At 43.6% G+C, this 26,072-nt stretch overlaps 1 protein-coding gene across 1 annotated transcript in view; it reads left to right on the top strand.

Moving 5' to 3' along the window:
* The window catches only part of COL15A1 (collagen type XV alpha 1 chain), a 339,567-nt gene that overhangs the window by 292,694 nt on the left and 20,801 nt on the right, over window positions 1-26,072 (top strand). The window contains exons 33-36 of the mRNA XM_060247740.1: window positions 2,175-2,212; window positions 5,364-5,474; window positions 8,579-8,723; window positions 10,378-10,439. Coding sequence (XP_060103723.1) covers window positions 2,175-2,212; window positions 5,364-5,474; window positions 8,579-8,723; window positions 10,378-10,439 — 356 coding nt within the window. The remainder of the gene's footprint in view (window positions 1-2,174; window positions 2,213-5,363; window positions 5,475-8,578; window positions 8,724-10,377; window positions 10,440-26,072) is intronic.

The raw sequence follows: 26,072 nt of genomic DNA, 5'->3' as shown, positions 1-26,072 counted from the left end.
GTTTCTTACTTTTTATTTTTGCCCAGAGACTCTCAATTGAGCTGCCATGCTCCGATTCACATATTTCCTCACAATTATATACCTCCTTCACATATACTGCTACGCCTCCGCCCATTCTCATTTGCCTGTCCCTTTAAATAAGTTGTACCCCTGAATCCTAATATTCCAGTTGTGAGTGTCATCCCATCACGTTTCAGTAAGGCCTATTACGTAATAGTCTCCTTCTTTTATTAGAACTTCCAGTTCCTCCTGCTTGTTTCCCATACTCTGTGCATTAGTGTAGAGACATCAGAATCCACGTTTTATGCATCCCGAGGGTTTGGTTTCCGTACAAGCCTGCAAGTTAACATTACCTAGCGTATGCGCCACACTCTGCAAATCTTTAATGTTCTTATCCCCAGTTTGTGGCATCATACGAGGCTTTGAAATATTGTCTCGCTCCACCATACAATTTAGTTTAAAGCCCTCCTTATTAGGTTAGCAAGGCTGTTACCAAACACCCTTTTCCCTACTTCCATAAGGTGCAAACCATCTCCTGATAGAAGACCACCATCTCGAAAGCATAAGCCATGGTCCAGAAATCCAAATCTTTCCTGACGACACCATCGACGTATCCAGAATTCCTTTCATCCCCTTGTTATGTGAAATCATCAGCTAGTTTTAAACATGCCATTTTTGGCATATCAGTTCCAGGGCACTTCAGGAGAAAATGCATTTTCTAGATCCATTTCATTCTGGCCACAGTCTGTGCCTTGGCTTGAAAATGCCTTGTTTGACCTAACCAGGGCTTTTTTTGTAGCAGGAACTCCTTTGCATACTAGGCCGCACCCCCCTGATGTAGCCAATCCTCCAAGAGCTTCCAAGGCTCTTAGTACAGGGCCTACTGTAAGCTCCATGAGGATTGGCTACATCAGGGGTGTGTGGCCTAATATGCAAAGGAGCTCCTGCTACAAAAAGAGCCCTGGACCTGACCAATAGTTTGTACTGGTAAAAAAACTGGAGACTGTGACACTATTGGTCTCCTTGTAAGGTTTGCAAAGTAATACTCAAGTAGACTTCTTCTCTATCAAGATAGGTGAAGCTTTATTACTGGTATGTTGCAAGTGCACACCTTCTCACCACAAAGGCATTGCTAGGAATGAAGAATATTAATACACAAAGTTCTAAAATAACCCCGCTATCCTCTCTCCCAACCCCTCTATCTAGCTTATCCAACATCAACAGTCAAAAAACAGTTATTCTCTAGGCTAAATGAAAGCAAGTTATAGTTCAAAGGGCCTAATGTGTTATCTTGAAGGTCACAGCTCTGTTTCCTCCCAGATGATACATGGAGGAGTACTAGGTAATACATTCATGTTACAATTCAACCCCCTCCAAGGACACTGTACATCTTACCAGGTAGGCGAATACCTGGAGAAGTGAGGAAGGGGGAAGGGAAAGGAAGAAATACAATTTAGAACAAATGTGGCAGAAGACATAGCATATAACAACATGGATTCTGATACTTCTTTGCAGGGCTTCTTTTGTAGCAGGAATGTCTTTGCATATTAGGCTACACCCCCCTGATGTAGCCAATCCTCCAAGCGCTTACAGTAGGCCCTGTACTAAGAGCCCTGTAAGCTCTTGGATAATTGGCTATATCAGGGTGTGTGGTCTAATATGCAAAGAAGTTCCTGCTACAAAAAAAAAAAGCCCTGAGGAAATGTTGGCTGGCACCTGTGTGGCATTATCAACCTTACTAGCTGACTGGATCATTTGCGTGTATTGGGAGTGAGAAGATATTTCTTTGTGGCAGCTCCACTCCTTCCTGACTGGGCCGTTCCAGAAGACTGTTCCAGTTCCGTGTTTTGCAGGCAGCACAATAGGAAGGTTCTCAAGAATGGAATTTAAATGCAGAGAAATATGTTGACTTTTAAAAGCTGTGTCTGGTGAAATGGGTCCTTTGGGAAGAGTTCAAGTGCTCTTTGGCCAGATCTCTGCTACTGTGCCGATGCCGTACATAGCAGGTGTGTTAGCAAAGATCTATAACAGAGAAGAGGAAAATTAGGTCTGCCACGTTGAAAGGCCAAGGCTGTTGTCATGAATGGCTTTCATGGATATAATTTTGAAAATAGCTGCGGACGTTTGAAAAAAAAAAATGGAAATGGCAGATAATTTCCCCCCTTGCTTTCCAGGTCCTCCTCTACCATCAACATATTTCAGCCACTTCAAGGTAATTATACTGTCTGGAAGCTGCCAGGGTTTTGTCTGTTATGAGCGCTTTTTCTAACCCTTTGTAAAAAGAAGCAATTGCGGTCTAGTGGACAGAAGCAAATATTCATTGATATTTATGCATTTTCAGCATAACATTGGCTGCCCTGATGTTTCACGGGATTGCCACCTTGACTGGGGACTAGGGTTGCCAAGTCCAATTAAAGAAAAATCTGGGGACTTTGGGGGCGGAGCCAGGAGACTTTGGGGGTGGAGCCAGGAGACACTGGGGGTGGAGCCAGGAACAAGGGTGTGACAAGCATAATTGAACTCCAAGGGAGTTCTGGCCATCACATTTAAAGGGGCAGCACACCTTTTCAAATGCCTTTCTTCCATAGGAAATAATTAAGGATAGGGGCACCATCTTTTGGGGCTCATAGAATTGGACCCTCTGGTCCAATCGTTTTGAAACTTGGGGGGTATTTTGGGGAGAGGCACTAGATGCTATACTAAAAATCTGGTGCCTCTACCTCAAAAAATAGCCCCCCCAGGGCCCCCAATACCCACGGATCAATTCCCTATTATTCCCTATGGGAATCATTCTCCATAGGGAATAATAGAGTGCCCAGTAGACATTTCCCTCCCCCCCCACACACTTTCTAAAGGGAGGGAGGGCCTCCATACCAGGGAATCCCCCTCCCTCTCTCACACACACACACAAATACTTACTTGGTCTTCTTCCGGAGAACTGTGCCTGCTGAGAAAACGAAAGCAAAGAAGGGAGGGGCCGTTCTCCGAAGCCCTTCCTGTTTCCTCCTTCCTGCCCAGCCTTAAAGGGACAGGGATTTTACAAACTGCTCAGGTGCTCTACAACAGGAGCTCTATAGGTATGTTCTCCCCCCCTCCACCCCCCCCCCCCCCCCGCTTCTCAATTTTTGAAGACCGGGAGATTAAGCTGGGAACCCAGAAGTCTCCCGCTAAAGCGGGGGGATTGGGAACCCTACTGGGGACGGTGCATCCACAAAGCAACTAAGGGGTGGCTCAGAGGTTAGCTTGGCTTGTTCCATTCCCAGAGCCAGTTCCAGGTATTTTCTCATGCCCAGGCAAGCTGTTCCCCTGGGCAAGCTACCAGATTGTAGGGCTGCCACCCTCCAGGTGGGGATGGGAGATCTCCTGGAATTATAAGTGATATTCAGGCAACCAGGGCTTTCTTTGTAGCAGGAACTCCTTTGCATATTAGGCTACACCCCCCTGATGTAGCCAATCCTCCAAGAGCTTACCGGGCTTTTCTTACAGGGCCTACTGTAAGCTCCAGGAGGATTGGCTACATCAGTGTTGTGAGGCCTAATATGCAAAGGAGTTCCTGCTACAAAAAAAGGGAAAAGCAGGGCTCTCGTTTGTGGTCCTTGGGCCGCTATTTGTGTTCTTTATGGAGGGGAAGAACATAAGGAGAGTCCTGCTGGATCAGACCAGTGGTTCACTTAGTCTAGCATCTTGTCTCTCATAGCAGCCAACCAGTTCTCTGGAGGGCCGACAACAGGGCATAGAGGCCAAGGCCTTCCCTAATGTTGTCTCCTAGCACTAATATTCTGATTGCTTCTGAACCCAGAGGTCCCCTTTAGTCAGCCATGGCTAGTATCCACTGATAGATCTGTCCTTCCAGAAGCAAGCACCCAGCAGGCAGCAGTAGGCCCGCAGCCCAGCCTCCCCATAGCCCTGGCAACTGCTTTTTTAAAAAAATATAAATTATTTCAATAGAAAAACATACAATACAACCAAATTATAAGCCCTGGCAGCTGCTGAGCTCTTTGTCCTGATTGGACGAGCCAGAGTTCAGCCTCAGAATGGCTGTTTTGTCTTGCACCTGTGACTCTTGAGCCATAGAGAATTGCCAGTACATCCTAACCCAAATGAAACTTGTTCAGGCCTCCTGACTTCAAGGAGCGTACTAGGGTGTAGTTCTACTTTGGATCGTTCCAGTAGACACAGGCTGCAATCACACTGGGGTTGCCAAGCTCCCAGGCGGGGTGAGGGTTCTCCCGCTTTGGAGGTCCCCAACCTGCCAGCCTGCAGTGGGCTGATGGGGGAATCCCCTCCCAACATTACCGGTGTGATGACGTCACTCACAAGTGAGTTGTTGTGAGCCGCCCTGAGCCACCTAGGCGGGGAGGGCGGGGTAGAAATAAAATCTATTATTATTATATTATTATGTCATTGCACCGGCGACTTTGTGTGCTGGCTGCTCTAGGAGCTTCTGGGGAAACTCTTGTGGTTTTCCTGAACCCTCAAGCAATTTGGGTACCATAGAGTTTCCCTCCCAAACTGCTAGAGCGTTCGGGAAAACCATAGATATTTCCTGAAAGCTCCTAGAGCGGCTACCACACAATGTCACCAGCGCAATGATGTCACTTGCAAGTCCCCCGCCGGAGGCCGGAGGGGACTTGGTAACCCTAGATCACACATGCTAAATAATGCAGCTTCAGTTGCTTTCCGTGCACTTTCAAACTGGATATTGCCAGTTCACACAGTAAAATCCAGTTGGAAAGTGCATCGAAAGTGAATTGAAACTGCATTATTTAGCATGTGCGATTGCAGCCATAGAAAGAATAACGGAGCTTTAGAGTGTGCTTTTGAGAGCTGATCCTAGGGAGAAAACTCCCCTCACCAAATCTTGCCCTCCCCAGTCTCTACCCTCAATCTCCAGGGATTTCCCCAAACCATCTTCAGCAAGTGTAGCACATGCGCAGCTTCTGTCTGCATGTATCAGGGGTCGCCAGACTGCGGCTCAAGAGCCACACGTGGCTCTTTCACACATATTGTGTGGCTCTCAAAGCCCCCACCGCCACATCCGCCAGCTTGGAGAAGACATTTCTCTCTTGAAATTTCCTCTTCAAGCTACGCCAGCCAGCAGCTTGAAGAATGCATTTAAAGACAAAGTTGCTTTCTTTGCACCTCTCCCACCTCCTCCCTCCCCTGTCTATTTTCCTCCCTCCCCCCCCCCCTTGTGGCTCCCAAACATCTGATGATTATTCTATGTGGCTCTTCCATTAAGCAAGTCTGGCCACCCCTGGCATATATAGTATACACACTGCCTCTCTCTTTCTCTGTCATGCATGTGCGTATGAGCTAATGTCAGATGCAGTGATGTTAATAAGTCTCCTCTTTGTTTCAAGGGTGATAAGGGAAACAGTGGAGAAAATGGCCTGAAAGGAGAAAAAGGAGAACCAAACGGAGAATTTTTTATGTCAGGACCTCCAGGGCTCCCTGGAATTCCAGGATCTGTGGTGAGGTTTTCTCCTCTATTACAAATGTCTGAACGTAGAATTCATTAATTTCCATATTTCAGTCGGGCCCCTAGCCCTTCCCCAGCTTCTGTTTCCTGAACAACCACATGTTCTGTGCCCTGTGTGCCTGCGCTCATCCTCTTCCTCTAGGATTGCCAAGTCCCCCACAGGCTCTGGCGGGGGACATGTTTTGCACACGCTTCACGCGTGGCGCAATTACATCACTTGTGGGTGACATCATTGCACTGCTGACATCACATGCTGGCCGTTCTAGGTGTTTCCAGGAAAACTCTATGGTTTTCCCGGACGCTGTAGCATTTTGAGAGGGAAAAACTCTATGGTACCTATTTTACCATAGAGTTCCCCCTCCCAAATTGCTAGAGCGTCCGGGGAAAACATGGAGTCTTCCTGGAAACACCTAGAGTGGCCAGCGTGCGATGTTGCCGACACGATGACATCACTCACAGGTGACATCATCGTGCCGGCGACATCAGGGGAGGTTCCCTTCACCGACCCAATTCCCACCACCACCCGGACCAGGGGCTTGGCAGCCCTATCTTCCTCCTCTCCAGTTTGGTGTAGTGGTTAAGTGTGTGGACTCTTATCTGGGAGAACCGGGTTTGATTCCCCACTCCTCCACTTGCACCTGCTGGAATGGCCTTGGGTCAGCCATAGCTTTCATAGGAGTTATCCTTGAAAGGGCAGCTGCTGGGAGAGCCCTCTCCAGCCCCACCCACCTCACAGGTTGTCTGTTGTGGGAGAGGAAGGTAAAGGAGATTGTGAGCCGCTCTGAGACTCTTCGGAGTGGAGGGCGGGATATAAATCCAATATCTTCTTCTTCATCATCATCTTCTCTCTTTAATTTTGAAGGAGAAGGATGTGACACAGCCAAGGCTTTTTTTGTAGTAGGAACTCCTTTGCATATTAGGCCACACCCCTCTAATATAGCCAATCCTCCTGGAGCTTACAGTAGGCCCTGTACTATGAGCCCTGGCAGCTCTTGGAGGATTGGCTACATCACTGGGGTGTGGCCTAATATGCAAAGGAGTTCCTGCTACAAAAAAAGCCCTGGCCCACAGCTCATGCACATAACCTGATTGCGTCCCCCTAAGCTGAGCAGAACAGGAGAGCAAGAGGTGGCAGGCAAAACTCCCTCTAAGCTGTGGGGTCTTGTGAGCAGAAATTCTACTTTGTGAGCTACTAGCATTAAAGTGGGGAATTACTCTACAAATCTGTTTGCTCTGGGGTTATCCTTCCTGAGCTAAGACAAAAATGTGTGAGCCAGAGGCTAAAAAACTGTGAGCTGGCTCACACTAACTCAGCTTAGAGGGAACCCTGGTGGCAGATCATCTTCTCGCAGCTGGCTTCAGAGCTGACTGCCAAAGCAGGAAGGCCTGGCTTGGGGAGGCTGCCTCTTAAGGGCATAGCCAGGATTTTTTTCATATGGTTTTTAAAAAAAAAATTCAGTGCCCCCTGAATTTTTTTTTAAAACCCCAACCTCAGAAATCCTGGTGACACTCCTGCTTTACAAGGTTGTTGTGAGTATAAAATGGCCGAGAGGGGAAAAGGTCAGGTGTTTCGGGTCCATACTGGGAGGGGGGAAGGCAGTTATCCTATTTAGCTAGGATAACAACTCGATGTAACTGGCCAGCCATCTGTTTACAGGAAACTGAATTACTCTGTTTTAAGGTTTTAACTGTTTAAATATTTAATTGTTTTATGCTTGAAATTGTTTAAATTTTATGTTTGATTAACTGTTGGAAGCCGCCCTGAGCCATTCGTGGGAAGGGCGGGATATAAATCCCGAATAAATAAATAAATAAATAAATAATAAATGAAGTCAAGAGATGACGCGATAGTGGCCCAGCCCAGATACAGATTCATGACCTCAGTGAGAACATGTCTGAAAATGTTTGATCCTGATATAGGACCCTCTTTCCAAACTCCTTAATTGTGTGCATGATGGCCACACCTGGGGCTCTTTTTGTAGCAGGGAGTGCCTTTGCATATTAGGCCACACCTCCTTAATGTAGCCAATCCTCCAAGAGCTTACAGCAGGCCCTGTAAGAAGAGCCCTGTAAGCTCCAGGAGGACTGGCTACATCAGGGGTGCGTGGCCCAATAGGCAAAGGAATTTCTGCTATAAAGAGAGCCCTGGCCACACCCATTTTATAACTCTCAATCCTTACTGCTTATCTTACTCTTTTCAGATTATGTAGATATCAAAGCTTTGTCTTGCTGGGATACCTATGGGGAAAAATTATTTGAGTCATATAAAAGAACAGTGGCTCAGTGGTGGAGCATCTGCTTGGTAAGCAGAAGGTTCCAGGTTCAATCCCCGGCATCAGCTAAAAAGGGTCCAGGCAAGTAGGCGTGAAAAGCCTCAACTTGAGACCCTGGAGAGCCGCTGCCAGTCTGAGTAGAAAAGACTGACTTTGATAGACCCACGAAGGTCTGATTCAGTATAAGGCAGCTTCATATGTTCATGTTCATATGCATGTGCCCACCAAACATTTTGAATGTCTTCTAAGGGGAGGGACGGTGGCTTAGTGGTAGAGCATCTGCTTGGTAAACAGAAGGTCCCAGGTTCAATCCCCGGCATCTCCAACAAAAAAAGGGTCCAGGCAAGGAGGCGTGAAAAACCTCAGCTTGAGACCCTGGAGAGCCGCTGCTGGCCCCGGTAGACAAGACTGATCCAGTAGAAGGCAGCTTCATATGTTCATATATATGATATTTTAGGGGAGAGACGGTGGCTCAGTGGGGGAGCATCTGCTTGTGAAGCAGAAGGTCCCAGGTTCAATCCCCAGCATCTCCAACTAAAAAGGGTCCAGGCAAGGAGGCGTGAAAAACCTCAGCTTGAGACCCTGGAGAGCTACTGCCAGTCTGAGTAGACAAGACTGACTTTGATGGACCCAAGAGGGTCTGATTCAGTAGAAGGCAGCTTCATATGTTCATGTTCAATGACATTGACCTGTATGAATATAGGTGCTTAATACCTACTCTGAAAGACTGTAGTTGGGAGAGGACTCTGCAATGTCTCAATGAGATTCCTTGGGCTGCTTTAATTTTGGTTTAACAAAACCTGTGTGTTTTCTGTTTGGACAGGGGCCGAAAGGAGATACAGTTGTTGGCCCAAGAGGCCCTCCAGGTGTACCTGGCCTACCTGGGCCTCCAGGATTTGGGCCAGTTGGACCTCCAGGACCACCTGGACCTCCTGGCCCCCCAGGCCCCCCCGCAATCTATGGTTCAGGTATGCTTCTTTTGGTCTGTTGCACCCATTCATAGCTGTTATTCTCCTACCAACTCTGGTGTCAATACTGCCCACTCTGCTTTTAAGGTGAATCCAAATCAGCTTGCACAAGGCCAGGAACTGAAAGTAGATTAAGTTGTTTAGAAAATTGCAGGAACTAGATTAAATTGTTTAAGGAATGGAGCACACATTTTGAACTGGATGAGCAGTTGGGAAACACTGCCGTGTCTTGGGTGGAACATTCCCAGAGGTTGCATCTTCTGCTGCAGGGGTCCCCAACCTTTTTGAGCACCTTTGAGATTCTAACACAAGGCGGTGAGCATAATGACAAAATGGCTGCTGCAAGAAGCAGTGTCAGCCTCAAAATGTCAGGGAGTGAAGTCATGCAGAGTTCTCATAGCAAGCCTCCAACATTTCAAACAAAAGCTGTGTTTAGCAGAACACCTTTCGATCTGCAGAGCCAGTCAGATCTCTGCTGGCCAATCAGAAACACTATTGGACAAAAACCCCACCTGGCCCTACGTGTTTTCCAGGGGTCATTTTGTAGAAAAATAGGTGGTGGAGTTCATTAGCATAACTCATTAGCATATGCCCCCCACCACTAGCCAAAAGCAACCCATCGCAAAAAAAGAGAGCCCCAGGCGAGCAAGGCCAGCTTGGGCTCGCTAGAGATCCTGCCAGCCCAAGCAGGCCTCGCTCGCCCGGAGCTCTCCTGGGCTGCCCCCCCCCCCCCGCCAATTCAGAAGGCCAGCAAGCCACCCGCTGCCCAAAATTGCATAAGAAGTGGAGAAAGGGTGGTGCAGGCTTCTCCAGGGGTTAATGAGGGCTGTTGGGGGAGTGGCAAAGCTCCTGGTGGCTGGCTGGCTGGCTGGCAGCTCTCCTAATCCAGGGATCGTTATGCAGCTGCGCCTCAATGGCGAAGATATGTAGGAGGGGAGGAGGAGGGGGAACCCTCAGAAAGGTTCAGGAGCTGCACTCCTGTGAGCTCCTGCTGAATTCAAGGCCTGGTGCTTTCTAAAAAAAAACCCTAGGAAAGATGTTGGGGGGCACCTGGGGCCCGTGGGCCACCATGTTGAGGGCCGCTGCCAGGCCTGTAGCCACAGGGAGGCCTGTCGGGGCACTGCTCCCTGACCTTCAGGCAGGGCCCCCCAACTTCCAGGGGGCCCTCCAGGGTGCAGCTTGCTTTCCCCCCCCCCTTTTTTACCATGGCTGAGCTGGCCGTGTCATGGGAGAGCTGAGCAGGGCACAGTGCAGCGTAGCAGCAAAAGCAGCCGTTGGAGAGGAGGGAGGCGGAAGAGCAGGAGGCATATGGAATGGGCCAGGAAGGGGGGGGGAAGGAGGAGCTGATGGCTGCAAAGGGATAGGGAGGTGGAAGGAAACCCCCCTGCTTGCCCATAAGGTACAGTCCCTTCTCGACTCTAATGCTTTAGGGTTGGCTGCCTTGACTTGGCCACTTTCAGAGCCTCCAGCTTTTGCCCCTACCCCAGAAAGCTTCTGACAAGTGGCAAGCCCCACAGCGGATGGGAAAGGGGGCCCCCTGACTTTTAAAATGCTGGCTACGGCCCTGACCCCTGTTCTGCAGCACCTCCAGTTCCTGTTCCTTAAAGGAAATGGCATGTATGCCATTTGGTTTGGTTTTGTTTTCTTTATGCAGGTGCTACCCAAGGACCACCAGGCCCTCCGGGAGAACCGGGATTACCAGGGAGCAGGAACTTGGTAAGGTTCGACCTGGCTCTTAGAAACCTGCCAAAACTCCTTCTATGTACAATGGAAGCGTGAAACTTTCTGGGAAACCTATGAAGGAGCAGAGATGAATTGTATTCTGCTGTGTATTCCTTCCCAAGCCAAATTCCATACATGTCGTGGAGTAAAAAGGTAATGGCAGAAGTCATGTTACTCCTACTGCCCGAGCCTGCAAATGCCCCTTAGCATGAAGCAGAATGTTTCTTTTTAATAGATTCAACCCCCTTCCTTTTTGCATACTGAATAACTCAAAACCAGCTCTGCTTTCTTAGAAAGCTGTTGTCCCCCCCCCCCCCCATTTTAAAAACAAAAAATTGTGTTTTGATCCTAAGGTATTGGAAAACGAGCACAAACTCTCATAAACTTGAATCTGACTGAGGGAGCTTTGATTCTCAAAAGGTCATACAGGGCTATTAGCAATAGGTTATTTTGAAAGACTACAACTTGACAGCATTTCACACCAACAGACGTGGGCACATGACTGAGCTTGTTAAGTGCCGTGTCTCTTCCGAGCCTCTTGTTGAGGGTGAAAGAAGAGAGCACAAAAGTAGGCTTGAAACTCAACATCAAAAAAACTAAGATCATGGGGACTTCCGGGGGCTGGAAAATGGAGAGCTGAACTGCCTCTCATAAGGGAAGCAGCTGGAACCTCTGTATGGGGGGTAGAGAAGGCAATCTAATGCCTACTACCTACTTTTCTCATTCAGAGAATAGTCCAAGACATGCTTGGGAAACTTGGAGGAGATTTACTTTTGTGGAAAGGGAGCTCCGGAGGGGGCTCCTTTGAAGCTTTGAAGAGTCTCCAGCGATGAGTGCGTTACATCGTCTGCAGAGGGTCTCCAGAGTCATTAAATTGACGTAAACTCACCAGGATCCAGCACTTTTATACTACAAATAACATCTGGATTACTATCAGGATGGTGTCTACTTGGATAGCCACTGCAGAAGGTATTGATTTTTATCTTTCACTCCGGGACTAAAATAAGGATTTACAAAAATAATTAAAAGGTGGCAAAAAAGACTATAGCATGCTTATATAAAGAAGAGGAGGAGGGGTGAATTTGGAACTATTTAATATTAAAGAACAGAGTTTAAAAGTGAAAAAAACAAGAATGTTTTGAATACTTGCGGTTTCTGAAAAACACCCCCATCGTCACAGCATTGCTGGTCAGTAGAATTCCATAGGAAGTGACGTTTTGTACCATCACGTGATTTGACTACCAGCGAGAACGGGACTTGGAGGCAAGAAAAGCAGGAAGTAACCATTGGAAGAAGGTCAAATTGCAAGTTAGCCAGTCTACTCTAGGACTGAAAAACCATAAAAAAACATCGGTGGCCATTAAAAGAAGGGCAAAATAAAATATTTTTTTAAAGTGCTTGGGACTTTGAAAATTGATGGAACTGGTATATTTGGACATTATAAAGTTAATCCTACTGAACAGTACTGTTGAAAGCAACTATAGAGGCCTAAAAAGGAAGAAATTTTTTTGAAAAAAGGGGTAAGAAAAGTCACGACCACCATTTTGGATTTTTTTTAAAAATTGAAATATTAATATCTCGGCTTGGGGGGCCCCTAGAGCAACGATTTTAGGCTCATTGGAAAGAGCAAGTCCTGCTCTTTTAAATCTGATGCATAGTTTTCAATTTGTTGAGATCAAATTTTCGAGCATTTTTTTAATGTCAGATCACAAGCCAATACGTACAAGGGCCATCTCAATGGAAAAGATGCAGGAGCAGTTAGAGGCTATGGAAGCAAGGCTGATGAAAGGAATGAAGGAGCTCAAGAAATAAATTTAAAAGGACATTGAAGCTAGTACAGTAGCTCTAGAGAAAAAAACTGAAGACCTTAAAAATGAAACTGTAATAACATCAAAAAAGTGGATGAGGTGGAGAAAAAAGTAAAAGAATATGATTCCACCTTAAAAAGTGTGCAAGAGAAAGCTGTATTGCAGGACTGTAAATTGATGGAAAACCTGGTACGTCTGAGAGGGGTACCTGAAAATGAACATGATCTGAAGGACTATTTAATAAAAATTTTTGTGGATTTTTTGGAAGATGATTTAGAAACATCAAAATACCAATATGACTATGTGTATAGAGTCAATTCCCTTTATGCCAAGAAGAATAAATTACCAAGAGACGTAGTAGTAAAATTTGTGACATGGGACATGTTGGGAAGAATTATAGCCAAAAGCTTTGAAAAGAACTTTGTGGTGGAAGGCAGCGTAGTGAGGATTATGAGAGAGCTGCTAAAAAAAGTACTGTCTGATAGAAAGACATAAAAAATTAACAGGAAAACTACGGGACAATGATATAAGGTATAGATGGATTTTACCAGAAGGTTTGAGTTTTGAACTCCAAGGCAGAAGGATTACAATTGCAAGTGTACAAGAACTGAGAAGATTTTTGGAAGAACATAAAGAATTTGGTGACACAGCTTAAAGAAGAAAACATAATGGATTACAAATTATTATCTTGGAATGTAAATGGACTAAATTCACCTCAAAAAAGAAAAACAACATTTCAGTGGGTTACAAAACAAAAATGCAACATAATTTTTCTATAAGAAGTTCACATTAAACAATTGGACTATACATTTTTATGGAATAAGCAATTGGGTTTGGAATTTCATTCATTGGCTAAACAAAAAAAGAGAGGTGTACTTTTTTATATTAAACAAGAATTGGAGCCAAAATAAATTTTTAAAGACAATGATGGGAGATATTTAGCAGTGGAAGTAACATTAAATGCAAAAAAACCACTGCTGCTGGGACTATATGCACCAAATGGTGCGAAAGACTCTTTCTTTAAAGAAATAATGCAGCAGCTTGACCAAGTGTCATATGAACAAATTATGATAATGGGAGATTTTAATGGTACAATTAAAAATACATTGGATAGATCGGGGAAGAAAAAAATAATAAGGAAGGGAAACTGCCAAAATCTTTTTTTGAATTAGTCAAGCAAGAAAACTTGGAAGATTTATGGAGGAAGTTCAACCCTGAGGTACGGGACTATACCTTTTTCTTAGCAAGACATAACACTTTTTCAAGAATTGATATGATATGGTGTACAAAAGACTTAGGACTTATAACTTAAAAAATAGAGATTCTTCCTAAAGTAAGAGCAGACTACAACCCATTAATGTGGTCAACAAAGTCGATTAAAAAAAACAGAAGGTGGGGGTTAAATGAAGATCTACTACAAAACAAAGAAATAGTGACATCTCTAGAAAAAGAAACTAAAGCTTTTTTTAAAATAAATAAAACTGAGGACATGAACTTTTTAACGGTACGGGAAGCATATAAAGCAGTGATGAGAGGTATTTTAATTACATTGAATAATAAAGATAAAAAAGAAAAAGAAATGTTAGACATCCAAAATGAAACAAAGAAAAAGGAAATGGAATTAAGGAAAAGACCTGGGAAGAAAAAAATTATTAGGGAGATTACAATGCTACAGACACAATTGGGACATTTGTTAAACAAAGAAGTAGAGTGGAACTTGAAAAGACTGCAACAGAAATCTTTTGAAGGAGCAAATAAACCTGGTAAATATTTGGCTTGGCAGTTGAAAAAAAAGAAAAGAGACGTTAAAATTATAAACAAAATAAAGGTTGGTGGAAAAGAAATTGTAGATCAAGAAGGAATAAAAAGGGAATTTTTTTAAATACTACGCCAAATTGTTTAAAAAATCGAAAATAAGTAAAGAGAAGTTGAAGGTATATTTGCAAAGAATTAATGTGACTCCACTGACAGAAAACATGGAAAAAGTTTTAAATGATCCAATAGAAAAAATGGAAATTGAAGCAGCAATAAATGTAATAAAAATGGGGAAAGCACCTGGTCCAGGTGGATTTACAGCAAAATTTTATAAAGTCCTCAGAGAAGGGTTAACACCCAAACTGCATAAATTGATGAATATTATAAGAATGGAGGGGAAAGTACCGAATACGTGGAAAGAAGCGGTAATTTCTTTGATTCCAAAGGAAGATAGAAATGTCACTGATGTAAAAAATTATAGACCAATTTCATTGTTAAATGTGGATTATAAAATATATATGAGAATACTAGCAGAAAGACTTAAACAATTTTTGATGAAGTTTATTAAAGAAGAGCAAGCAGGATTTCTTCCAAGGAGACAAATAAGAGATAATATTATAACTGTTGTAAATATTGTAGAATCTTATGAAAGACATCCTGAAAAAGAAGTGGCACTATTCTTTGCAGATGCAGAGAAAGCTTTTGATAATTTAAATTGGGACTTTATGTTTGCGGTGATGGAAAAATTGAGATTGGGAGAGAATTTTATTAGAATGGTGAGAGCAATATATACTGAAAAATGGGCAAGACTTTGTATTAATACAGATTTAACGGAGTATATGATGATCAGCAAAGGAACAAGACAAGGTTGCCCTCTATCTCCGTTGTTGTTTATAATGACTTTAGAAATTTTGCTGATGCAAATACAGGAAGATAAAGAGATAGAGGGACTGAAATTGAAGGGATTTTCCTATAAATATAGAGCATTTGCTGATGATGTTGTGTTCATAAATGAAAACCCATTAAATAACGCCACTGCTCTTGAGTAAAATACAAGAATATGGAGAATTGGCTGGATTTTATATAACTAGAAATCAAAAATTTTGTGTAAAAATATGAGAATTGAAAAACAGAAAGAATTACAGAGCTCAATGGAGCATGAAGTTACGTCTAAAGTAAAATATCTAGGTGTGGAAATTACCATGAAAAATATTGACTTGTATAAAAATAATTATGAAAAGTTATGGCACAAAGTGGAAGAAAATATATTAAAATGGAATAGACTCAATTTGTCGTTATTGGGAAGAATAGCTACAATAAAAATGAATATTTTACCGAGAATAATGTACTTGTTTCAAACTATTCCGATTGTGAAGGACAATAAACAATTTAGTAAATGGCAAAGGAAGATTTTGGAATTTGTGTGGGCTGGGAAGAAACCAAGAATTAAAATGAAAGTGTTAACAGATGCTAAAGAAAGAGGTAGTGGATTTCAACTACCAGATTTAAAACTATATCATGAGGCGGTGTGCTTGGTGTGATAAAAGAATGGATAATGTTGTTAAATAAAAAACTTTTAGCATTAGAAGGACATGGAAACAAATTTGGGTGCCACGCATATATGTATTATGGTAAAAGTAAAATGGACAGCTTCTTCTCACACCATTATATAAGAAGAAATCTGTTAAATATGTGGATAAAATATAAAAAATATGGAGATGAGAGAAAGCCGTTGTGGATAGTGCCAACGGAAGTAATAAAAATATATGTGAAGGTGAAGGAAAGTGGCTATCATGTGGTCAAATCCAAGGTGGTAAAATCGAATTAAAGATGGAAGAATTAAGTAACAAATATGATTGGTTTCAAATCCAACAAATTAAGAACTTGGTGGAAAGTGACCACATGATAGCCACTTAAAAGTGAAGGAATAAGAAAAGAGCAAATCAAATTGCAACAGCAAGCCTTTATTGGCATAAAACAGATTTAGCAGTAAAATAGCAATATAAATAATATAAAATCCTAGATAATAGAGTATGTAGGGAGCTAATATACATAAAATAAGTAAAATATATATGAGTCAAGTTTAGCCAAATTAAATGCGAGCAGAGTAGCCCACCAATCTGGATCTAACTTTAGGATTTCAGAGGAAATAACATCTGGTCCTGCAGCTTTACCTGATTTCAATTGCAAAATTAGATCTTTAACTTCATCAGAGGTCACAGAGGGCCACTCTGGAAGATCTACCTGAGAAAGTTCGGAAGGTCTAGAAGTGTATAGTTTACTTTGGGAGAACATAGAGAAGAAATATTGGTACCAGACATTGGGGGAAATAGCAGACATAGAAGGGGCATCAGCTTTATGAGCACCTGATACAATAGACCAGAATTTTTTAGAGTTCTTTAAGATTATGGCCTGGTATAGCTCCTCCCATTGAAGTTTAGCATAATCATTCTTTTTGTTTATAATAACCTGGGACAGCTGATTTTTAAGATCAAAGTACTCTGATGGTAAAGACAAAGCCCCAGAGTCGCGGTAACATCTGTAGGTGTTGCGCAACAGGGTTTTAACGGCTCTACATTCTCTATCAAACCAGGGCTGCAGAGATTTTATGTTTCTTTCCTTTTTTACATTTTTAGGTTTAACATTTAGTGAACTAAGAATGTTAGATACTAGGGAATCATACGCTGTTATTAGCACTGAAGAATTCGTTGCAGTGGTTAAAACCCTTCTAAGATTCAAAAGGGAATGAGAATTTAAAAGTAACTGAGCTGCTTGTTTAGTCTGACTATTCCAGCAGATTTTTGGTAAGGACGTAGACTCTGTCAAGTGTATAGAGGGATTAAGGGAAAAGTCTGGGGAAGACTCTGTATGAAGGGTCAAAATAAGTGGAAGGTGATCGCTGATAATGAGATCACCTATACATAAATCTTTTATATAAAATTCTAGTGAGAAAGGGACAGTAATATAATCAATAATACTGCAACCTCTCTTAGAAATGAATGTAAAATCCCCCGAATGAGAAAACCTTTCCAAGCCATTTAGCCAGATCCTGTTGTATTAGATACAAAATTTGGCAAAGCAAAAGCCTGCCAAATTTGAATAGCTATCTTTATATTGCCTCCTATAGGAAAAAAAAGGTGGTAAAATATCATCTAGATTGAGGTTAAGGGCCTTAAAAAAAGATTTTATCATCATTGCCCACTCTTGCATTAAAATCTCCTATTATTATTTCAGAGGAGGGAAATTTGGTTTCCAATTCACTCACAATTACATTCAAACGTTCCCAATGATGTAAAAGGGCCGATTTATCTAGGGCAGGAGGGATATATATGTTTACCAAAATCATAGAAAGATTCCCATAAACAAGCTTGATAGCTTGTTCCATAACGCTTCCAGCCTGCAGGGGGATGCCTATAGAATTATGAAGAAGAGACACAAATATAGACAAACCCATTTGAAAATGGCCTCTTGAGTTGGTTCTAAAGGCTGGGAGCGAATAGGACTTGTAACCTTCAAGATGAATCGGACTTTGAGACCAAGTATCTTGGAGTAAGATGACATCAAAGTTCTTAAGGTAACTGATAAATTCTGCGTCTTTGGATTTATTCCACTACCCAGCCACATTCCACGAAATGATCTTAATATCCGATAATGGAGAAATATTTGGAATTGACGACACTGAAGAGGATCTCAGTCAGTCATCTTGGGAAAATTGGTTTGGCAAGCAGGGAGAAACAAAAATCATACCTTTGTTTTCGAGGCCCCTAGAAATATTTTTGCTAAGTTCACAAAGGCTTGGCCAGATGAAATTATCCTTAGGATTGATGGAATTGTCCATAGACGTGGTGGGCGCTGGATGGATTTCAGCAACGACCAGCCTTTCCGAAGGCTGCCTAATTTCAGGTTGGGGGTAAGTGGTTAGTGAAATCTCAGATGGAAGAGTAGATATCGTATTATCCACTTTCTAGTTTGTTAAAGGAGGGCAAGTGGAAATTGAAGAGTGAGGAGGATCTTGTTGATCTAAGTCGATCAAAGGCACATCTTGAAGCTCTCTCAACTCAATAGAAGAAGTCCCAGGAGAGCTCTTTTGCTGCCCACTCTGCTTCAATAAGAGGCTTTCTTTCAACAAGTCTAGTCTTTTTAAAATGTCTTGTTGATCATAAGTCTGGAGGGATTGGAACTGATCTCTAATATTGTCTTCCAAGATGTTGGTTGCAGAAACAACCTCCATAGATTCATTAAGAGGGTAAGATTGAGGTGACAAATTTGCTGTGGTGGATGAAGTATTCACATTCAATATGTCACCTGATCTATCTGCAACTGTTAGAGAGTTATCCTGTAGGTCTAGATATTTCTTTTGATGAATAAGGGGTAGAATGATTTCATTCTTAAAGATGTGCGTAGGGAAGATTCCTTTGGATGAGAGATATTTTTTAGATCGCAACAAAAGCTGAGGAATCTGCACTGACCTAAATGATAAAAGCACCCCTCTGTGACTGGGAACAAGCATCAAAGAATTCTATCTCATGTAGATCAATCCAAGCCGTTTCCCCTGGGAATAATATCTTAGACGTCTTTTGGATAGTTGCATAGAGTTCCACAAAGGGCTCCTCCCCTTGTAGCTGCAGATTGTTAAACAGATTTTGTTTGGGGTGAGGATAAGTTTATAAAGTTGCTCTCGCTCATCGGATGAAGACTTTAATTTGTAACCTATTGTTGACTTTGTTACTTGCTTTGGAAAGGCAGTCTTGGGATAGCTTTTTGGAGGGCTTTTTGGAGATTCCATCTCTCCCAGTTCCTGGAGACTCTTTCCAAAGTAAGAGAGCTGCTTACTGGCATGATCAATTTTGCTATGCAGCAGTTTTAGTTGGTTATAGATGTGCTCTACTGTTATAGCAACAAGGCTGATCAAATCAGAAGGGTCATTAGAATTGTTGCACTCAGTGCTGCTTAGAGGACTCAGCACTGCCCCATCCGGCTTACTACTGTTATTAATTATTGGGTGAGAATCACCAACTTGTTTGGTTAAGGCGGATTCATTTAAAGCTGGTTTATTTAAATCATCATTGTAGTCAGCCAGAATCTCAAAACGATTAGAGGTTGGAATCTGTGCAGAGTAAAAGTCTCCAATTCTCTTTTGCTTGGGAGGAGATAATAAAGGTTCCTCTTGGTCTCTTCTACACTTGGACACACCCATATTAGTCTCAAAATGTAATAGCAAAAAGTAACTGCTTTACTTCCTTGGCTCAGGCTGATATTAAACCGCAGGGTTGCATCACCAAACACAGTCTCTTTCAGCCAGGGCAAAAGTTAGCAACTTCTCAAGTTGCAAGCTATTACATACTATTCCTCTGAAAACATCAGCTGGGAAACGAGCCAGTAAATACCTAGCAATCAGCTATTTATAAAACAAGGAGATAAAAGTCAGCCAGGAAGACTTGACTATGTTGCTGTTAAGCTGCTTCAAACAATTGACAGCCTGAAGGAACAGAAAAAAAAAAAGCAATGCTGTTTAAAAGGCTAATAAAACAACTTAGCGTTTTTGGAGCTTCGGCGGCAGCCGCCTTCATTCATCACCCGGAAACCAGAAGCCACCAAATCGAATTGGGAAAAGTTCTGCTTGGAGACAATGAAAAGTTGATTTCAAAACTATATAAACTATTACTGAAATGGTCTACTGAAGATGAAGTAGTAAAATCTCAAATGATAAAATGGGCAATTAATGTTAATAAAGAAATACAGATGGAAACATGGGAATATTTGTAGAAGAACTCTATGAAAATTTCGACATGTTATAGTATCAAAGAAAACTGTTATAAAATGATGTACAGGTGGTATATGACTCCTAAAAAGCTAGCAAAAATGAACAATAAGATGCCAGATAGATGTTGGAAATGTAAAGAGCATGAAGGTTCTTTCTACCATATGTGGTGGACTTGTGAAAGAGCGGAACAGTTTTGGCAAATGATACAACAAGAAATTTCTAGATATGAATTTAAGAGAACTCCAGAGACTTTCCTATTGGGATTACAAATTGAGAAATTTCCAAAAGAGGATAGAACTGTTATTTGGTACTTGCTTTCAGCTGCTAGGACATTTTATACGGTTATGGAAGCAAGATAAAATACCAGAAAAATGGGACTGGATTGTAAAAGTTATGTCATGGAGTGAATGGACAAACTGTCAAGAATCTTGAGAGACTATGAGTTAGGGATTGGGATAAATTTAGAAAGTACATAGAAAAAGAATGGAAAATAAAAGGACACTGGGTGATTTTTGAGAATACCACTTAGGTTTTCAGAAGAAGAAAGAAGATGAATTATAACAACTGGGTGGGACTTTATAAAGAATAAGAAATGGTGTTTTTTAACTTCTTTGCAAAATTATATATATATATATATATATTCTTTTTATTTCTTATTATTAAGATTCTTTTAAAGTTAAAGATACCTTTTGATATTAGAAGTTTAGGTAACTGACACCGGCGGAAGTCAAGATTTGGGGGGAGGGGAGGAGGGGAAAGTATAATGTATGGGGGAGGTAGTAAGCGTTAATATTTTATTAGAACTGGATATAATTACCATATATTACCAAATAAAATTGTGTTTAAATAAAAAAAACCACACTAAGATCATGGCATCCGGCCCCATCACACCTTAGCAAATAGAAAGGGAAGACGTGGAAGTAGTGACAGACTTCACAATTCTGGGATCCAAGATCACTGCAGATGGCGACTGTGGCCATGAAATCAAAAGACGTTTGCTCCTTGGGAGGACAGCTATGGCGAAACTGGGCAGTATAATAAAAAGCAGAGACATCACCCTGCCAGCAAAAGTCCATATAGTCAAAGCGATTGTATTCCCAGTAGTAATGTATGGCTGTGAGAGCTGGACCATAAGGAAGGCCGAGCGCAGAAGAATAGATGCTTTTGAGATGTGGTGCTGGAGAAGACTCTTGGGAGTCCTTGGATTGCAAGAAGATCAAATCAGTCAGTCCTAAGAAAAATCAACCCTGAAAGGTCAGATGCTGAAGCTGAAATACTTTGGCCACCAAATGAGAAGGGAGCACTCACTGGAGAAGATCCTGATGCTGGGAAAGACGGAAGGCAAAAGAAGAAGGGGACAGCAAAAGATGAGATGGCTGGACAGTGTTACTGATGTAACTAACATGAATTTGAGCAGACTTCAGAAGCTGGTGGAAGACAGGAGGGCCTGGTGTGACTTGATCCACGGGATCGCAAAGGGTCGGACTCGACTGTGTGTAGGCTTGCCAATCCCCAGGTCCCAACAGGGGTTCTCCCGCTTTCCCAGGCTCCTTCCCGCCCCCAGTCAGCTGGCCGGCAGGGGAAGCCCCACCTCCACAGCCACCATGTGACTTTCCACCTCCGATGGCTTCAGTTTCCGATTGAAAGGCTTCCTCTTGGGCTGGTGTGTCTGTGTTACTTTGAAGAAGTTGGCAGCAACTCGTGAGTAGAGATGCCAACCCCTTGCTTTAGAGTCACCAGAAACGGAGGGAGGGGGGAGAGGGAGATGTCTGCTGGGCACTTCATTATGCCCTATGTGGAGATCGATTCTCATAGGGTATAATGGGGAATCGATCTGGATGTATCGGGGGCTCTGGGGGGGCTGTTTTTTGAGGTAGAGGCATCAACTTTTCAGTATAGCATCTAGTGCCTCTCCCCAAAATAACCCCCAAGTTTCAAAACCATTGGACCAGGGGGTCCAATTCTATGAGCCCCAAGTGCCCCTATCCTCCATTATTTCCTATGGAAGGAAGACATTTAAAAAGGTGTGCTGTCCCTTTAAATGTGATGGCCAGAACTCCCTTGGAATTCAATTATGCTTGTCACACCCTTGCTCCTGGCTCTGCCCCCAGTGTCTCCTGGCTCCACCCCCAAAGTCTCCTGGCTCCACCCCCAAAGTCCCCAGATATTTCTTGAGTTGGACTTGGCAACCCTAACTGTGCGACTGAACAACAACTCTTCTGACTTATCACAACCCTGTAGGGTTTTCAAGGCAAGAGATGAACAGAGGTGGTTGGCCGTTGCCTGCTTCTGAGTAGCATCCCTACACTTCCTCCCATCCCAGTACTAACCCGGGCTGACCCTGCTCAGCTTCCAAGCTCCGATGAGATCAAGCTAGTCTGGGCCGTCCGGTTTAGCCCACGTGTAGCCCAGCATGTCCCAGCATGCAATGCCATGGGAGGCCACCCAGTGGTCTGACTCGAAGGAGTAGATCTCATCCTGAACGTGTTCTTTTTAAAAAGCATCTCATCCTGCATTTTGAAGAAATGGCAAGGTTGGTGGTTTCTTTCGGGGCTTTCTCTTTTTTTTGTAGCAAGAACTCCTTTGCATCTTAGGCCACCCCCACCCCGATGTAGCCAATCCTCCAAGAGCTCACTGGGCTCTTCGTACAGGGCCTACTGAAAGCTCTTGAAGGAATGGCTACCTCAGGGGTGTGTGGCCAAATATGCAAAGGAGTTCCTGCTACAAAAAAAAAAGCCCTGGATGGTTTCATGTTTGTACGTTGTAAGAATGTGGAGTTCTCTGCATTTCTTCATAAGGAAAGCCTCCATGTAAATTCCTGTAGGCTGGGCCAATATTTTCAAGGGCAGCTTGGCTCCACAGAGGGGCTAGTTTGTTCTCTTGCAAGAAAATCCAAACACAGACTGCTCTGCAAATGGAGATGAGATGCATAATTAAAGCAGTCTTCTAGAGAAGCTCCATTTGACCTTTTCTCGAAGAACAAGTTTACGGATAAAGCACTGTAAAATCAAATATTCCTTGCCTTGCTTTATAAATACAAAGATACATCCCCCCCCCCCCCCTACAAGCAGCTTTTTAAGAAGAAGCATATTACTGAACTGCGGACGCTGTTGACAGGTAATGTTCTGTTTCTCTGCCACGTCGGTTGCAGATTTCAGTTTCCCAGAAATACACCTGGATACAATGAAATGTGCTCGTTGCTTGTGAAAGAACAGGGTACATGAACTGTGTAATTATTCATTCTTAGCCTTTAAATGAACATGCCCTGCCATTTTTTAATGGGCAACTCGCTGTCGTGTCTGGTAACGAGCCTCCCGTCTCTGATTTCCTGCTTGCGCTGGTGCAAAACGCGCCATTAAAAGACTCTAGCAGACATTCACAGAAACGATTGGGCCATTTGCCTGCAGCAATGAATGCCGTGGGTCGCAAGTGAAGCAGTAGAAAGAAAAATGTTTTTCTTGATTATCTTTGAATAGCAGATAAACGCAAAGTACTTTGATCAGGAGTAAACAGGGTAGGGTTGCCACTTGCTAGCCCCCCCCCACCGCCCCATGGAGGTGGGGTTCCCCAGCCCCAAGCCCTACCACTCCACTGCTCATCAGCTGGCTGGCGCTGGAGATGTTGCAGTGGCATGCCTGTGTTCCTTCTGACATGACCTGGAAGTGATATCATCATGTCAGCAACGTCATGATGACACTCTGGTATTCGGGCAAAACTCTGTGGTAGAAATCAAATTGACCATAGACCAGAGGTCTGGGAGGAGCAGAGCAGAGCAGCTCTGATAGCTGAGACAGCTGGAGAAATTGCTGAGAATTTCTGAGTTTTGAAGGACTACATTCTAAGGTTTGTGGGGCTGCCTAAAATTCTAAGGTGTGATAGCTGGGGAACTGCTCTTTGTTTGGTTGACTGCTCTTTGTTTGGTTGACTGCCTTAAGGGTGAAAGAGATTGAGAGTGATTGCTGCTGATTGAGAGTGATTGCTGAGGAGTGCCTCTGCTCCACCTCTTTGCATTTTAAGCTGCGCCTTGCCAAAGGCTGAGCACATCTCACAGAGGTCTGGGAGGAGCAGAGCAGAGCAGCTCTGATAGCTGAGACAGCTGGAGAAATTGCTGAGAATTTCTGAGTTTTGAAGGACTACATTCTAAGGTTTGTGGGGCTGCCTAAAATTCTAAGGTGTGATAGCTGGGGAACTGCTCTTTGTTTGGTTGACTGCCTTAAGGGTGAAAGAGATTGAGAGTGATTGCTGCTGATTGAGAGTGATTGCTGAGGAGTGCCTCTGCTCCACCTCTTTGCATTTTAAGCTGCGCCTTGCCAAAGGCGCGAGCCTTTGGCGCGAGCCGAAGGGCGAGAGCTAAAGGGCTCTTGGCCTGTGGCTCTTCGCCTAGGGGCTCCCTAAGGAGCAGGAACCCAGATCCCTGGCTTCCTTGTCTCCAAATAAGGTAAGTTCCCAATAAGGTAAGTTTAGGTAAGTTGACCCGCCAGAAGGGGAGCCACTTAAACAGCATTTAAAGAGGACTGTATATTTTAATATATATATATACAATGAAGATAGAATGCCAGCAGGGGGTTGGGGGCTTTCCAGTGTTTTGCACTGAGTGTCACATGTATGACTATCTGCCCAAAGGACAGAAGTCTTGGGTGTGTGCTCGATGCAAGGAGCTCCTGGTCCTCAGGGAACGAGTTCGTACCCTTGAGGCCGAGGTGACTGCCCTGGAGAAGCAGAGACGGTCAGTTAGGCACTTGGGGAAGACTCTCGGGGGCGTATTAGATGAGCCCCGCTCTGAACGTAGCAGCCCCGTAGCTGCCAGAGAGCGTGAGGGTCGAGAGGGAACAGGGCACCGTGCTGAGGATAAGGGGAATGCGCCCTCAGAAGGGACCTCTTCTTCGGTTGGTGAGCGGGAATCCTTTCGCGCCAAGGAACCATCCCTGAGCAGGGGGAGAGGGGGGGTATTGGTAGTTGGTGATTCGATCATTAGGCAAGTAGACAGCTGGGTGGCGAAACCGCGTACTGACCGTATGGTGACTTGCCTGCCTGGTGCGAAGGTAGCGGACATTACGCGTGTAGTAGATAGACTGATAGACAGTGCTGGGGAGGAGCCTGTGGTCGTGGTGCATGTTGGCACCAACGATGTGGGGAAATGCAGTCGTGAGGTCCTGGAGGAAAAATTTAGGCTGCTAGGCAGGAGACTTAAGGCCAGGACCTCCAAGGTAGCCTTCTCGGAAGTGCTACCTGTTCCACGTGCAGGGCAGGAGAGACAGGCACAAATTAGAAGTCTCAATATGTGGATGAGACGATGGTGTAAGGAGGAAGGGTTTAAGTTTGTTAGGCACTGGGATGCTTTCTGGAACAAGCGGGAGCTGTACAAAAGAGACGGTCTCCACTTGTCCCCGGATGGAACCAGGCTGCTCGCGCTTAAAATCAAAAAGGTGGCAGAGCAGTTTTTAAACTAAATCTTGGGGGAAAGCCGACAGGAGATGAAATGTCTCTGGTTCGGGAGGACTCGTCTCAAAGAGATGAAGGGTTAGCTGCTATTTTTCTACCAGGTAACGGACCGGAGTTGTCCACTGTGATGGTGACAAACAATATGGACTGTCTGCCAGTGTCTCGAGGCGGCAGGAGGAAGGTGGCGGGCCTAGCTCGCCTGGGAAATTATAGATGTTTGTATGCAAATGCTAGAAGTGTTCAAAGTAAAATTGGTGAATTGGAATGTTTAGTGTTGGGAGAAAACATAGACATTGTGGGAATTTCAGAAACTTGGTGGAATGAGGAGAATCAGTGGGACACGGTGATTCCTGGATATAAGCTATATCGGAAGGATAGGGAGGGAAGGGTTGGAGGTGGGGTGGCTCTGTATGTCAGAGAGGATATACGGTCCAGTAAGGCTGAGATCAGAGAATTAGATTCACTTTTAGAAATGCTTTGGGTTGAAATAGAGGGCCCAAAAGGAAATTTAACTATGGGAGTTTGTTATCGCCCACCAAATCAAAAGAGAGAGGACGATTATAATATGATGGAAGGCTTAAAGATAGCGGCTAAACGTAAAAACTGTGTTGTAATAGGTGATTTTAACTACCCGCAGATTGATTGGGTCAATATGTGTTCTGGTCGAGAGAAAGAGATTGAGTTTCTTGATGCTCTCAATGACTGTGCTATGGATCAGATGGTCTCAGAACCTACCAGGGGTGGGGCGATCCTGGATTTGGTCCTAAGTAATGCTCAAGACTTGGTGAGAGATGTAAAAGTGATTGCGCCGCTTGGGAGCAGTGACCATAATGTTATTGATTTCACCGTTTGTATAAA

The sequence above is a fragment of the Heteronotia binoei genome, chromosome 10, assembly GCF_032191835.1.
Source record: "Heteronotia binoei isolate CCM8104 ecotype False Entrance Well chromosome 10, APGP_CSIRO_Hbin_v1, whole genome shotgun sequence".
Taxonomy (NCBI): Eukaryota; Metazoa; Chordata; class Lepidosauria; order Squamata; family Gekkonidae; genus Heteronotia; species Heteronotia binoei.
The sequence above is the reverse complement of the archived record's forward strand: the minus strand, read 5'-3'. Positions and strand labels throughout refer to the sequence as shown.